This window comes from Palaemon carinicauda, chromosome 4 (assembly GCF_036898095.1).
Source record: "Palaemon carinicauda isolate YSFRI2023 chromosome 4, ASM3689809v2, whole genome shotgun sequence".
Lineage (NCBI taxonomy): Eukaryota > Metazoa > Arthropoda > Malacostraca > Decapoda > Palaemonidae > Palaemon > Palaemon carinicauda.
This window is the reverse complement of record NC_090728.1, coordinates 43,507,585-43,523,121: the sequence shown is the minus strand read 5'-3', so window position 1 is coordinate 43,523,121 and position 15,537 is coordinate 43,507,585. Positions and strand designations below refer to the sequence as shown.

Below are 15,537 nucleotides of genomic sequence, written 5' to 3'. Positions count from 1 at the left end.
TATGTATAAAGCCTCAGACACGTCCTTCCACTCCCTTCTGTTTATGGTCTTTTTTTACCAGTTTATGCCCGGAAATTTTCTTAGCTTGTCAATCCATTGTCTTTTCTTCCTTCCGCTGCTTTGTTTGCAATCTCTAGGGACCTATTCTGTTATTCTTAATATTCATCTATTAGCTGTCATTCTCATTGTATGTCCTGCCCATGTCTATTTTTTACATGTTGTTAGAATACCCTCTACTTTAGTTTGCTCTCGTATTCATGTTGTTCTTGTTCTGTCTCTTATTGTTAATCTCATCATTATTTTTCTATAGCTTTTTTTTCTAATTGTAACTAGCATACGTTCTAAGGCTTTAGTAAGGCTCCAATTTTCTGATGCATAAGTTAATACTGGTATGACCATATGACCAAATACTTTTATTTTTAGAGAAAGTGGCATTTTACGTTTCATAATCGCATTTTATTTACCAAAAGCTCTCCATACTATGCTTATACTTCTTTCAATTTTGGTCTCATGTCATGGAAAACCATTACTATCTGTCTCAAGTACATACATTCATTAATAATCTCTAGAGGTTCGCCTATAACCATCATTTGTTGTCTATCTGCATTTTCATTAAACATTATCTCAGTTTTACTCATATTCATTTTCAGTGTTACAGTTTTGCTTTCTCTATTCAAATCTTCGTTCATCGTTTGCAGTTCCTCCCACGATTCACTAAATAGAACTATGTTACTATGCCATCTGGAAATCTTTATGATGTAGGGGACTTTGGAGTTACTATGGGCTAGAATCAAACACACTTCTACCCATACTTTATTTCATTTACTATCTGAACATACATACAATCACATACATTCAAGTTTTACGTAAAATATTAAAGTAGGCCTAAATTTATCCATTTTAGCAATAATACTATGCCACCACATACTCACTTATAATGTAATAAAAACATTATATTTTACACAGTCAAGATAATATGAAAAACAACCGCCAAACTAATCAATACCACAGCTTCCCAATCCAATAAACTTAGCACTAACAGTCTTGATTAATTACAACAAATACGAACAACGTAAACATATATCATCATCATCATCATCTCCTCCTACCCCTATTGACGCAAAGGGCCTCAGTTAGATTTCGCCAGCCATAAACTGACTAAATCCATAGAGGAATCATTGGCTAGATTCATCAAAGTATAGCCAGTTCCTTGGGATGTGTAGGGCCTAAGGCAAGTGATCCCTGCCGATCCATACTGATTCGAGTAAGACCATCCGACAGACAAGAGTAGAAGCTGAAGAGACATCATGCCTGTCGTCTTAAACCCAATCCGTCACCCTGATGCCAGTGACTTCGTCGAGATTCCAAGGGGTGGGAGCATTTCCTCCACACCCAGAGTTCTCGTTACTCCACTAGGTTGCTTCCTCTTATAATCGTATAACCGTTGGCAAACATGGATTGCTAAGGTATACCGCCTAGCACAAGTATAACATGTAGAATAGTACAATACTGTCTTATTGACTATACCGCAAGATGGTTTTCACTCCTTTTAGGAAGTAGTATTTCACTGGCAAATACAATATACATTTTCAAAAAAACGGAGTACATTACAATATTGTTTTTCAAACATTACAATATTTTAAAAATATATGTGCACGTACAGTATTATTATTATTGTTATTATTGGAAAAGCAAGATGTTATATGCCCAAGGACTCCAACAGGGAAAAATAGCCCAGTGAAGAAAGGAAATAAATAAATGGTATAAAAAGTAATGAACAATTGAGATAAAATATTTTAAAAACATTGACACCATTCACTGTCACTTTTCAACCTTCTATTCTTAAGGGCTGCTTTACTTTTTAGTAATTACCAAAGACTTATCAACATCAGTAAAGGTCTCTACCTATTACATTACTCCCTTATATCTTGACAAACAAACACATGAAACTTCCTGTTCATCGCGAAGAACCTTAAACATTTTACTAATAAAAAAATGTTCCAGCGGGAAATGTAATCATTAAAATCTACCATGCTAATATATTGTAAAATCTTAATTATAAGAGTTGATATTAAGGTTACAATTTGGAAAATGGCAACTTCATCTTAATAGAATTAAACTACGAAGGGAAAATACTGAAAAAAATTATTTAAACAATATACTATATTAATGTTACCAAAACATTATTAAGTAAGTTAAAAAATTTACCTTTATACAAATGAAATTGTAGCTAAACCACGCGTTACATCTTTCACTAATACTTAACTTTACAAACTATTCCCTGCTATCGTTAGCTGGCTAATTGCCCTCATTCTTCTTTCACACACATTTCCCAACAGCTAAAAAACTTTCAGTTGTGTTTCGACATCCAAAAAGGTCCACATACAACCAAGCAACCAAAAATCCAAGCAGCACTTGGCTTATAGAAATAGGCAAATGAAAGGGAAGTTACACAACATTGGATCACTTCATCAAGTTCATCGTCCTGAAAAAGAAGGCAATTGTGGAAAACCGACAAATGAGAGGCAAAAAAAAAAATAAATAAAGCAAAATACTACCATGTCAGCTTTAATTCCTTGGGCTTTGTATCCAGACTCCAGAATCTATTTCATTGAGAGAGAGAGAGAGAGAGAGAGAGAGAGAGAGAGAGAGAGAGAGAGAGGTTAGTTTTGTAAGCGAAGTGCGGCAAAAAATAGAAAGATTGTGGAAATCCAATTGCTTTTTATTTGCTGAATGCATTGAATGTTTTTAATTTTCATTTAAATGTCAATACCACGTGTAATTTACATTTTTCAATTCTTTCTTTCTTTAATTATCACATGTTACATCTTGATCTTTTTCAGCTGATATGTAGTTGTGGTAATAAACGGGCAAAAATGGTATATTGAATAACTAACTATTTTGTAACAGTGCATCGGCATTGATAAATGTCTTGAAAAGATCACGTAGATTAGCCGGAATGATCTCCTTTCCAATAAGTATTGCTTCTCATTTGTCAAGCGTATAAAACCTAGTCACGTTAAATAATTTAGTATATCTGAAATTATAGTAAAATATCAATTATTCTCACATCATATTAAAGAGAATATTTAAATATTCTATAACGAAGGACAAAATATTGTTAGATTGGCTAAGCACGGTAAACAAGTATCAGCTGATAGTATTCTGCAGACGAAACCGTCTTATTCAATGTTGTTCATGTGCTTTGACCGAGCATCTAAACGAAAATAAGACTCATGTGTTGATTTTTCGGAATTTCGAGATTATATTGTCGATTTTTTACCAGCTCATCGTCCCTAGCTATCTTCGAGACAAAAATGGTTTGTATATATTCTGTGTAAATTGGAATCTAGCCTTAAATGATTGTACGTAAAGGAGTCCATACTAATTTAGATCTCTCGCCTGGGCCGATGTTGCATAATATATGAAACTAATGGTGTTAAATTTCATTATATTTCACCCTTGTGGTGTTGAAATACTCCAATTTGTAAGAACATGCTAACCTACTATAGGTTAGCTTAGGAAAATATCTCTCTTAACTAGGTCGATGTTATTTACTGTAGGTCAATATTCCTAATGAATAAAATGAGTGTTTCAGATGTATTTACGGGTGTATGTATGATAGCTGCCACCTTTATGTATTATGTCTAACTTAGAATACGGCAGTTTTAGGGGGTCGTAGGGGGCGTTCCCCCCCCCCCCACCTGTTAGGTAAGTAGGTAAGGACACGGTTAGTAGGTTAGGTTAGGGGGAAAGTTTAGGTTAGTTGATGTCCATTTTTAATGAACGCATGAGGAACTGGCTGCTGATATACAAAGGCTCCTGTATTTATTGCTACAGTACTGATGCTAAACATATATTTAAATTTGTAGCCAGAAACGTATACATAAACCATATATTTTTTCTACTTGCTATCTCGTTTTAACCTTTTTTTATGATAAATATTTGGATGAAACACCCCTTTATTAAAACAATTTTGGGGAGATCAGTTGCAAACACAGGTTTTATGGGTGGGGAAATGCCAATAAAAAGAATTTTTCAGAAATAATGGTCAGAAATACATAATAAACACAAGATAATTGGTTGTCAAAAATACGGTATAAGGTTCACGTAAGTAGCGGGGAATTGAACTTTGATAATTGCCTATAATTCATATCATGCCCCTCAAATGATTTTTGCTCTGCCGTAGCTCTTTTCACTAGCAAATAAACATTATCTTGTTACACCTCTGTTCTGGCAAGTGGTTCATGAATGTGCTGTGCTTGTGCACGCCGTTCGCGTGGGTCAATACTCAATTACCAGTACTTTGTGTCATGTTCTTCAAATGGTTTTTGCTCTGCCATGGCTTACTTCACTTCCAAATACAGTAAACATAACCCACTGTCCCTCTGTTCTGGCAACGATACGTGGATGAGCTGCGCATACCAATCATGCAGATCATTATTTCAAGGATATTTCTTACTATCAGATGAGCATCAATAGCTATATACCGAACGTAGAGATTTTTCAACACAAGCAGTTACCGAAGTAGATGAATTTACTCCAAATTTTGAAATAGATTGAACTCTTCTTTTGACTTTGGTCATGCTGGAAATGAAGTGAAGGTGAAAATAAATTTATCTTGTAAAAGAACATCTGGTAACTTGTGCATAATATTTGGAAGCTCTTTTGGTTAAAAATCCAGGTAATGCTTGCTTCATTCAAACCAGAACAGTTGGCAAAAGGGAATCCAAACAATGCATGCTCAGTAACCCACCATCAGTCTCTTAAATGTAAACATTGAAATGGTGTTCTCATTTTAATCAATCAATACGTAAGTTATTATGACCCAACCCCCATAATTTGTACATAGAAAAAAGCCAAACTAGCCAGGACTCGTCCATTTCTTATAGCAAATTCCAGTTTCACCAGAATTTAATTTACTCTACATTAACGATACTTGGAACTGTTTTGGTGGAAATAATTAGGGGAAATCCATATTTTTTCAATTATGGACGTTTTAAAATTCCATTAATTGACTATAAAATCACATTTTAAAAGGGAAACAAACACACTAGCATAACCTAACCTAACTTAGGAGCCATATCTTTGCCTACCTGCCTATTGGGGGCGAACGCCCCCCTACCCCTCTTAGACTGCCGTATCCTTTGCTTACCATAAGACTTAAGTCTCAACCCTCTGTTTATTTCCCAACCAACTTCACTCCTAAAACTTGGATTTTTACATGTATCACCCAGTTTAACCCATCCATAAAACTCGAAAAACGTTTATTTTTAACGATTAACGACATCAAAACCGTTCAAAATACCTGTAAACAAACCAGTAACACTTCTTAAAATTTACTCCAAAAGAGAAGTGGCCACATATTTTGTATGCCATTATTATTATTATTATTATTATTATTATTATTATTATTATTATTATTATTAGCCAAGCTACAACCCTAGTTCGAAAAGAAAAGTAGGATGCTATAAGCCTAGGGACTCCATCAGGGAAGATAGCTCAGTGAGGAAAGGAAGTAAGGAAAACAGATAGAATAATGTGCCTAAGTGTACCCTCAAGCAAGAGAACTCTAACGCAAGACAGCGGAAGACCCTGGTACAGAGTCTATGGTACTACCCAAGACTAGAACATTGGTTTGGTTTTGGAGTTTCCTTCTCCTTGAAGAGCTGCTTATCATAGCTAAAGAGTCTTCTACCCTTGCCAATTGGAAAGTAGCCACTGAACAATTACAGAAGAAATTTTCAGCAATCTTAGTGTTGTCAGGTGTATGAGGAAAGAGGAGAATGTGTAAAGAATAGGCCAGAATGTTTGGTGTATATGTAGGCAAAGGAAAAATGAGCTGTAACCAGAGAAGGATCCAATGTAGTACTATCTGACCAGTCAAAGGACTTAATAAATCTCTAGCAGTAATATCTCAACAGGTGCCTGGTGCCTTAACCAATCTACTACTGACGGACATCTTTCTTGAATACAAATCAATGAAGAATTGTTTCAAATGTGTTGTGTATTTGTGGGGGAGCATATACAAAAAGGGGTGGAACTTGTATAGGAATTGTAGTGTTATGAGATTAGCCGAGAGAAAGTCACATGACAGAAAAATACAGTTGTGATTTGAGGTTACAAATTGGTACCAGTACTAATGATATAGAAAATGGGAAATCAAAGTTTGGAGAGTAGAACCACCTGTTTGGAATTTTATGAACTGTCCTCAGGGTCGTCTTCTGTCATGGCAACTAAAATGGAAGCAGTATAAAGGATATTTTTACAAAAGTAGGAATCTAAATTCTTAACAGCCAAATTAGGTTATGGGGTTCAAACTAGTGGTTTAGTAGAGTTATACAGGTATTGATTTTCCTTGGTAAAAATCAGTTTGCGAATATTGTGCTACAGTTCAGTAAAGTAAAACCACCATCGTTTGTGGTGAACCTCAAAACCCAAACATTGAGTTTTGACAAAGTTGATCTTTTCCTTTTGTCAGAATAGCTTTTCCCTTGTGCTAAAGATACTACCAATGATATGGTCATACATGTGTATTTCCTGTTACCTTTCAACGTCAAGACTTGGTACCCGATTTTATTGACACAATACTTTTGACGCTAAAACATTCCCACATGTAACTTTTCTTACAACCATAAGGTTTTTTTGTATCAAAAACTTTATTTACTTGAACTAAATCTCCCTTTAATATGATCTTACGTTTTAGGTGCTCAGAGACATTTTGATGTTTATTGAGTAAGAAAATGGCACCCTTGATCATTGCAGGTAAATGAGTGCTTGTTGGAGCAAAGCCCCTGAATAGAAGTACAGTAGTGACACGACATTCTAGGTTGGGTTAGGGGTGAAGATGAGATTTTGTTAATAGACTTGATAATCAAGTTAATAATCACCCTTCGAATTTTGATAAGTATGAATACAGTCCCCTAGGTCAGTTTTAAGGAAGTTGGGGATACCAGAGAGTAAATTCCCCTTGCCCTGAGTAAGTTCATGGTGTCCTGGAATAGGTTAGGGGAACTTGCAACTGTCTTCCTCCTCTTCTTCCTCCTTCCCACATTCGTATCCATGCTGAAAAGCCTCTGGAGAAGTAAAAGTGTCTTGCGCTGTCTGGTAGAAAGGCAGTGACCTTTCTGGCACACCCATGTGCATCAGAATGTATTTCCATTTTAATTTTTCTGTAACTATATTTTTCAATATTAAACTTAGCCGGTGATTATATAAGCTGCAGCTCTGCTGCCCGACAGAAAAACTCTACGGTCAAAATACGCCAGCGATCGCTATGCAGGAGGGGGTGTACATCAACAGCGCCATCTGTCGAGCAGGTACTTAGTACTCCATGTAAACAAAGAACCAATTTTCTCTCTGTCGTGCCACCGGCAAGACCTAAATACGCTGTTGCTTACTGGATTGGTTTTCACAGATTTTGGTGAAGTACACATTTCTAGTTATTAGCTTTCGCTTTGCAGAGGTTATCTTCAATACATCCTTGCATTCTTTTATTGATTTTTGGATTATTTGTTGACGACTTGGATAGATTTTGAATTCCCCTTTGACTAATTCAAGATGGCTGACCCTTCTCAAGTCCCTAAATACAGAAAGTGTAGTGCTAGGGACTGTTCAAGGCGTCTTCCGAAGGCCTCTATCGATCCGCACACCGTTTGTTCCAATTGTCGGGATAAAACCTGTCAATTGGAAGATCGATGTGAGGAATGCGTTGGGCTTTCGGAATTCGATTTTCTCGAATTCCTGAAATATTCACGTAGGCTAGAGAGAGATAGAGTCAGGAGAAGTTCATCTCGCTCCGTTGATATTTCCTCTCCTCATGCCCCACAACCTATTCCTTCCCCTGTACTGGTTGCTCCTGATCCCCCTTCTAGCACTCAACAACCTTCGATGGCAGATATGATGCGTGCCATCCAGGCTCTGGGTGAGAGAGTCGAGTCATTGGCGAGTGACCGTAACCAACTCATGGCAGACGTCAAGGAGTTGAAGGGTAAGAGTGCAGTGGGTAGTGACAAAGTGAGTGGTAGTGTTGTGGAAAGTGTTAGTGTTGCGCTTGAGGGTGCGTCTGTTCGTGCCTGTCGTCCTCCCAGTCCGGGACCTCTTGCAAGCTCCCAAGCCCAGGGGAGAAGCAATGTCGTACGACCAAAGGGTTCGACAGGCTTTAATCAGCGGACAGACGTTCCCTCCGTGGTTTCGGACGTATCTTACCAAGATCGCCCCACCCACAAGAAGACGAGAGAGCCCATTTATTCCTCGTCTGCGGAAGATGTTTCTCGGAAGAAACAATGGACCAAGGTCTCACGGCCTCTTAAACGCAAGTCGGTCCCTTCCGCGCAAGTCCAACGGCCCAGCTGTAGCCACTGGGTCAGTTCGGACTCGGTGCAGTCTTCCGATGACTGCACACCTCCTAAGAGAGGCAAAGCGGTACCGCAACAGGCAGTAACACCGTCTGTTGCCGCACCTGCTACTGTAGACCCTAAGTGGTCTTTGCTGCAAACCATGCAGACGCAGTTAACGTCATTAATGCAGGACTTTCGTGCGGAGAAGGTTGACGCTGCACCACCCGTTAGCCTACAACCAACCACGGTTGTGCGTCCAGTGGACGCTGAGGCTACCTTCTCCCGCACTCTAGCTGTGAGAGTCCCGCCACCCATGCGCAGTGTACCCTGCCAGCCGCATGTTGACGTTCACCGACGCACGGAACCCTCCGTTGATGTTCGCGAGTTACAACAACAACCTAAGTTGTTTTGTTTTGACGCGGTGCGTCAACCTCCGCAACCCAGTGTGGTTACCGCTACTCGCCCACAGCAGTCTAGACAGTCAGGAGTAGACGCTTTGCGCCCCCGCACTGCTATGGTTGTTGCCAGCTCACAGACTGGCCAACAGTTCCATGACGTTGCGTCCAGTGCAGTCACGCATGCACCCGTGCTGCCGGACTCAGCTGACCAGCCAGTTCCTACTCCTTTGCCGCTTCCTCCTCAGTATTCAGACGATGGACTCTCTGATGATGACGACGCTGCACACTTTGACGACCCGCATACGGACATCGACGAACCCAAGACCACGCCTCCCTCCTTGGACTTTAGGAAAGTTCTTGCACTGTTCAAGGAGATGTATCCTGATCAGTTTGTTTCTGCAGCCCCACGCTCTCCTCCATCTGAGTTCGCTTTAGGCACGCAGTCATCCGCGCCTGCCTTTACGAAGCTCGTCCTCGCCCGCTCGTCTAAGAGAGCTTTAAGAGTGTTGGGAGATTGGATGCAGTCCAAAAAGCACCTTGGGAAGACAGCATTCTTGTTTCCCCCTGCGAAACTCGCTTCCAGATCGAGCGTCTGGTATGCCACGGGAGAAGTTCTTGGCTTGGGAGTTCCTGCCTCTGCCCAGGGCGACTTCTCAAGCCTAGTAGACTCTCCCCGCAGGCTAGCCATGAGACGCTCCAAGATTTGTTGGACTCCTTCAGACTTAGACCATCTGATGAAAGGAGTGTTCAGAGCCTTCGAGGTTTTTAACTTTTTGGATTGGTGTTTGGGAGCGTTGAGCAGGAAGACCTCCCCTTCTGACAAGGAAACTTCCATACTCATTATGTCCTGCATGGACAAGGCCATACGGGACGGTTCCAGTGAGCTTGCGGCTTCGTTCGTTTCCGGGGTCCTCAAGAAACGGGAAAACCTTTGCTCCTTCTTGTCAGCTGGAGTAACACAATGTCAGAGATCGGAACTTATGTTTGCTCCTCTCTCAAAGTGCCTTTTCCCAGAGGAGTTGATCAAGGAGATTGCTGCCTCCTTGATTCAAAAAGACACGCATGACCTGGTTGCGTCATCTGCCCGCAAAGCCACCCCTTTGCCTACCGTGTCTAGACCCAGGATGGACACTCCAGCGTCCAGATTTATTCCGCCCTTTCGTGGCAGAGCCTCCAGCAGAGGAGGTGCTCGTGCCGAAGGGAGACGTGGGATTAAGAAGAAAGGTACCAAGTCCTTTAAAGGCAGAGTCTGACTGCCACCTTCTTCAGACAGCAGTGGGAGCCAGACTCAAGAACTACTGGCAGTCCTGGGAGAACAGGGGCGCAGATGCACAATCTGTGAAGTTGCTCAGAGAAGGGTACAAGATCCCGTTTATGCGCAAGCCCCCTCTAGCAACGTCTCCGATCGACCTCTCTCCCAGGTACAGAGAGGAGGACAAGAGACTAGCTTTGAAGCAAGAGGTGTCTCTCTTACTAGAAAAGGGAGCGGTAGTCAAAGTCCGGGACCATCAATCCCCGGGCTTCTACAACCGTCTCTTCTTAGTGGTAAAGAAGACAGGAGGGTGGAGACCGGTGCTAGACGTCAGTGCTCTGAATGTCTTTGTCACAAAGCAGAGGTTCTCCATGGAGACGACGAAGTCTGTGCTAGCAGCGGTCAGGAAGGAAGACTGGATGGTCTCTTTAGACCTAAAGGACGCTTACTTTCACGTCCCCATCCACCCAGATTCCCAACCTTTTCTAAGGTTCGTTTACGGGAAGGTTGTCTACCAATTTCAAGCCCTGTGCTTTGGCCTAAGCACGGCGCCTCTTGTCTTTACGAAACTGATGAGGAATATTGCCAAATTCCTGCATTTAGCGGACATCAGAGCCTCCCTCTATTTGGACGACTGGCTTCAAAGAGCTTCTTCCAGTCGTCGCTGTCTGGAGAATCTAAAGTGGACTCTAGATCTGACCAAGGAATTGGGTCTCGTGGTCAATATGGAAAAGTCCCAACTGGTCCCATCCCAAACTATAGTGTACTTAGGGATGGAGATTCACAGTCAAGCTTTTCGGGCTTTTCCGTCGGCCCCCAGAACAAGTCAAGCCCTAGGATGCATCCAGAACATGCTAAAGAAGGACCGATGTTCAGTCAGACAGTGGATGAGTCTGATAGGGACGCTTTCATCCCTGGACCAGTTCATTGCGTTAGGGAGACTACACCTCCGTCCCCTTCAATTTCACCTAGCTGTTCACTGGAGAAAGGACAAGACGCTAGAAGCGGTCTCGATCCCTTTTTCCGAGAAGATGAAGTCATCACTGACTTGGTGGAAGGACAACATCTACCTCAGAGAAGGTCTGCCCCTGGCTGTTCAGACCCCCAACCACGTTCTCTTCTCGGACGCATCGGACACGGGCTGGGGTGCGACATTAGACGGTCGGGAATGCTCGGGAACTTGGAACTCGAATCAAAGAGCGTTACATATCAACTGCAAGGAGCTACTGCCAGTTCATCTGGCCTTGAAAAGCTTCAAGTCCCTCCTTCTAGGCAAGGTGGTGGAGGTGAGCTCAGACAACACCACGGCCTTGGCGTACATCTCCAAGCAAGGAGGGACCCATTCTATGACGTTGTACGAGATCGCAAGGGACCTCCTCACCTGGTCAAGAGATCTAAACCTGTCTCTAGTAACGAGGTTCATTCAAGGCAACATGAATGTCATGGCGGACTGCCTCAGTCGGAAGGGTCAAATCATCCCAACAGAATGGACCCTACACAAGAATGTGTGCAAGAGACTATGGGCCACATGGGGCCAACCTACCATAGATCTCTTTGCAACCTCGATGACCAAGAGGCTCCCAAATTATTGCTCGCCAATCCCGGACCCAGCAGCAGTTCATATAGATGCTTTTCTACTGGATTGGTCCCATCTAAACCTTTATGCATTCCCCCCGTTCAAGATTGTCAACAAGGTACTGCAGAAGTTCGCCTCTCACGAAGGGACAAGGTTGACGTTAGTTGTTCCCCTCTGGCCCGCGAGAGAATGGTTCACCAAGGTACTTCAATGGCTGGTGGACGTTCCCAGAACTCTTCCTCTAAGAGTGGACCTTCTACGTCAGCCATACGTAAAGAAGGTACACCCAAGCCTCCACGCTCTTCGTCTGACTGCCTTCAGACTATCGAAAGATTCTCGAGAGCTAGAGGCTTTTCGAAGGAGGCAGCCAGGGCGATTGCTAGAGCAAGGAGGACATCCACTCTTAGAGTCTACCAGTCGAAGTGGGAAGTCTTCCGAAGCTGGTGCAAGTCGGTATCAGTATCCTCAACCAGTACCTCTGTAACCCAAATAGCTGACTTCCTATTATACCTGAGGAAGGAAAGATCTCTTTCAGCTCCCACGATCAAAGGTTACAGAAGCATGTTGGCAGCAGTCTTCCGTCACAGAGGCTTAGATCTTTCTAACAACAAAGATCTACAGGACCTCCTTAAGTCTTTTGAGACCTCGAAGGAGCGTCGTTTGGCCACACCAGGTTGGAATTTAGACATGGTACTAAGATTCCTTATGTCAGAAAGGTTTGAGCCACTACAATCAGCCTCCTTTAAAGATCTCACTTTAAAGACTCTTTTCCTCGTCTGCTTAGCAACAGCTAAAAGAGTCAGTGAGATACACGCCTTCAGCAGGAACATCGGATTTTCATCTGAAACGGCTACATGTTCTTTACAGCTTGGTTTTCTAGCCGAAAACGAACTACCTTCTCGTCCTTGGCCGAAATCGTTCGATATTCCAAGCCTTTCTAATTTGGTTGGAAATGAACTAGAAAGAGTCTTATGCCCTGTTAGAGCTCTTAAGTTCTATTTAAGACGAACTAAACCTTTACGAGGACAGTCAGAAGCTTTATGGTGTGCTATTAAGAAACCTTCTTTACCTATGTCAAAGAATGCAGTTTCCTATTACTGTATATCAGACTGTTGATACGAGAAGCTCATTCCCATATGAATGAGGAAGACCATGCTTTGCTGAAGGTAAGGACACATGAAGTTAGAGCTGTCGCAACTTCAGTGGCCTTTAAACAAAATAGATCTCTGCAGAGTATAATGGACGCAACCTATTGGAGAAGCAAGTCAGTGTTCGCGTCTTTTTATCTTAAAGATGTCGAGTCTCTTTACGAGAACTGCTACACCCTGGGACCATTCGTAGCAGCGAGTGCAGTAGTGGGTGAGGGCTCAACCACTACATTCCCCTAATTCCATAACCTTTTTAATCTTTCTCTTGAAATGTTTTTTTATTGTTGTTTTTTGGGTTGTCCGGAAGGCTAAGAAGCCTTTCGCATCCTGGTTGATTTGGCGGGTGGTCAAATTCTTTTCTTGAGAAGCGCCTAGATTAGAGGTTTTGATGAGGTCCTTTAGTATGGGTTGCAACCCTTGATACTTCAGCTCCTAGGAGTCGCTCAGCATCCTAAGAGGATCGCGAGGCTCAGTAAGGAAGACGTACTTAAAAAGGCAGAGTAATTGTTCAAGTCGACTTCCTTACCAGGTACTTATTTATTTTATGTTTGTTATTTTGAATAACTGCTAAAATGAAATACAAAATACTTAGCTCATAATAATGTAAACATGTAATGCTGGTCTCTACCCACCCCCCTGGGTGTGAATCAGCTTATATAATCACCGGCTAAGTTTAATATTGAAAAATGTTATTTTTATTAATAAAATAAATTTTTGAATATACTTACCCGGTGATTATATATTAAAGGACCCTCCCTTCCTCCCCAATAGAGACCCAGTGGACCGAGGAGAAAAGTGGTTCTTTGTTTACATGGAGTACTAAGTACCTGCTCGACAGATGGCGCTGTTGATGTACACCCCCTCCTGCATAGCGATCGCTGGCGTATTTTGACCGTAGAGTTTTTCTGTCGGGCAGCAGAGCTGCAGCTTATATAATCACCGGGTAAGTATATTCAAAAATTTATTTTATTAATAAAAATAACATTTTTCAATATTTAACTTAGCCGGTGATTATAATAGCTGCAACTCTGTTGCTCGACAGAAAACTCTAAGGTAAAATTCGCCAGCGATCGCTACACAGGTTGCGGGTGTGCCCAACAGCGCCATCTGTCGTCCAGATACCCAGTACTCAATGTAAACAAAGAACTCAATTTTCTCTCTGTCGTGCTCCCGACAAGACGTGCTTATTCGCTGTTGCTAAACTGGATTTGTTTTCACAACTAATTGGTGAAGTACACTATTCTAGTTTTGAGCTTTCGCTATGCAGGTGTTTTATCTTCATCTTAAATCTTGAACTCGTTTTGGATAGATTTAATTATGGTGACAAAGAGAGTATGGACTTTCTTTCACTTTTAAATGGCCGACCCTTCCCTTAGCGGAAGTGTGTTTAGGCTTTTAGTAATTATATCACGTTACTGTATAGATTTTCCTCTATATATTTTATATCTCTCCGCCTTTATTAGGCCTCTTCGATTAACTTTCCATTTATTATAAACATATAAAAATAATTTTAATGTTTTGTTTATATAGACCTTTCCTGAGAGTAGGCGGTCCTAACTTGGAAACCGAAGTTAATCAACGTTGAGCCCTTTATATCGTAATTAGCTTTTAAAGAGCTAAGGATTTAAAACTTTTTAAATGTAATATTTTATGAAAGAATTTCTTTGATAGTCTTCGTACTGTTTTCAAAGATGAACTAATGTTTAGTTTATTTATGCTACGCAGTTGTTGACGTTCAGGACGTTCAACATGCGCTCTATCGTTACGATAGAGAGAGAGTGTATCACGGTTTCACTTTGCAGTAAGAGTAAATCGATTCTGACGTTTTGTTCATTCTTTCTTAGCTTAAATGTTTTAAATTCTATTTTAAAGGAACTTTTTATTTGAAAAACCTTTCAGTTTTTTCCTTTTGTCAAATAACATGTTTTTTTTGACGAAATATAATTGGGCTCTTCTCTTAGGTGCGAAATCAAGAGAGAAAGAGAGAGAGAGATAGAGACGGAGGGAGAGAGAGGAGAGAAAACGTTCCGTTCAAGCGGGTAACGTTGTTCTCGTGTTACTCTCGTCCCTAGTCGCTGTACGGGGAGGAAGGATAAAACGTTTTAGTTTTTTATTCTCGTCCCCAGGCTATGTGCGGTGAGAGATTGAAAACGTAGTTATATGAACTAGTGTTTAGTCTCTTTCCCTGCCACTGATTTTTTTTTTTTATCTTTAAATATGTTTTCTGTTTTTTGCTGGTATTAATGAGCTTGCATTATACGACTGATTTCGCAATTACTACCTTTTAATGAAGGGTAGAATTGCGTGTTTCAGGTAGAAATCAGTAAAAATTTCAGTGAAATAAGTGCAAAACAGAAAATCGAAGTGATAAAGTGATATGCGCAAAGTGTTACAGTGTTGCGTCCGAGGGTTCGTCTGTTCGTGCCTGTCGTTCACCTAGTCCGGGACCTCTTACATGCTCCCAAGCCCAACGACTTATGGGTTCGAGAGGCCTTGACCAACGAACAGACGTTTTCCCTCTATGGTATCGGGTGTATCTTACCAAGATCTCCCCTACCATAAGACGAGAGAGACGTTGTTTCTCCTCGTCATCCGAAGGCTTTTCGCATAAGAAACCTGTCACAAGGTTTCGAAGCCCTTAAGCGAAAGTCAGTCCTTTCAGGACAGGTCCAGCGTCCTGGTTACAACCATTAGGACAGCTCTGACCCTATGCAGTCATCGGATAACTGCTCGCCGCCTAACAAAAGCGTAACACAGACTCCGAGAGTCTATTTTTGTAGGCAAAGTGTTGCGGTCACAGACGTTACCCTCGTCTCTTACCACA

The 15,537-nt window shown here is 41.4% G+C and overlaps 2 protein-coding genes across 2 annotated transcripts in view; both read left to right on the top strand.

The window, feature by feature from the left end:
• Positions 1–15,537, top strand: part of Orp8 (Oxysterol-binding protein-related protein 8) — a 732,808-nt gene that overhangs the window by 85,292 nt on the left and 631,979 nt on the right. The gene's annotated exons all lie outside the window — the stretch shown is intronic.
• The window catches only part of LOC137639914 (mitochondrial coenzyme A diphosphatase NUDT8-like), a 43,552-nt gene continuing 30,998 nt past the window's right edge, over positions 2,984–15,537 (top strand). Inside the window, exon 1 of the mRNA XM_068372198.1 lies at positions 2,984–3,320. Coding sequence (XP_068228299.1) covers positions 3,318–3,320 — 3 coding nt within the window. The 5' untranslated portion in view covers positions 2,984–3,317. The remainder of the gene's footprint in view (positions 3,321–15,537) is intronic.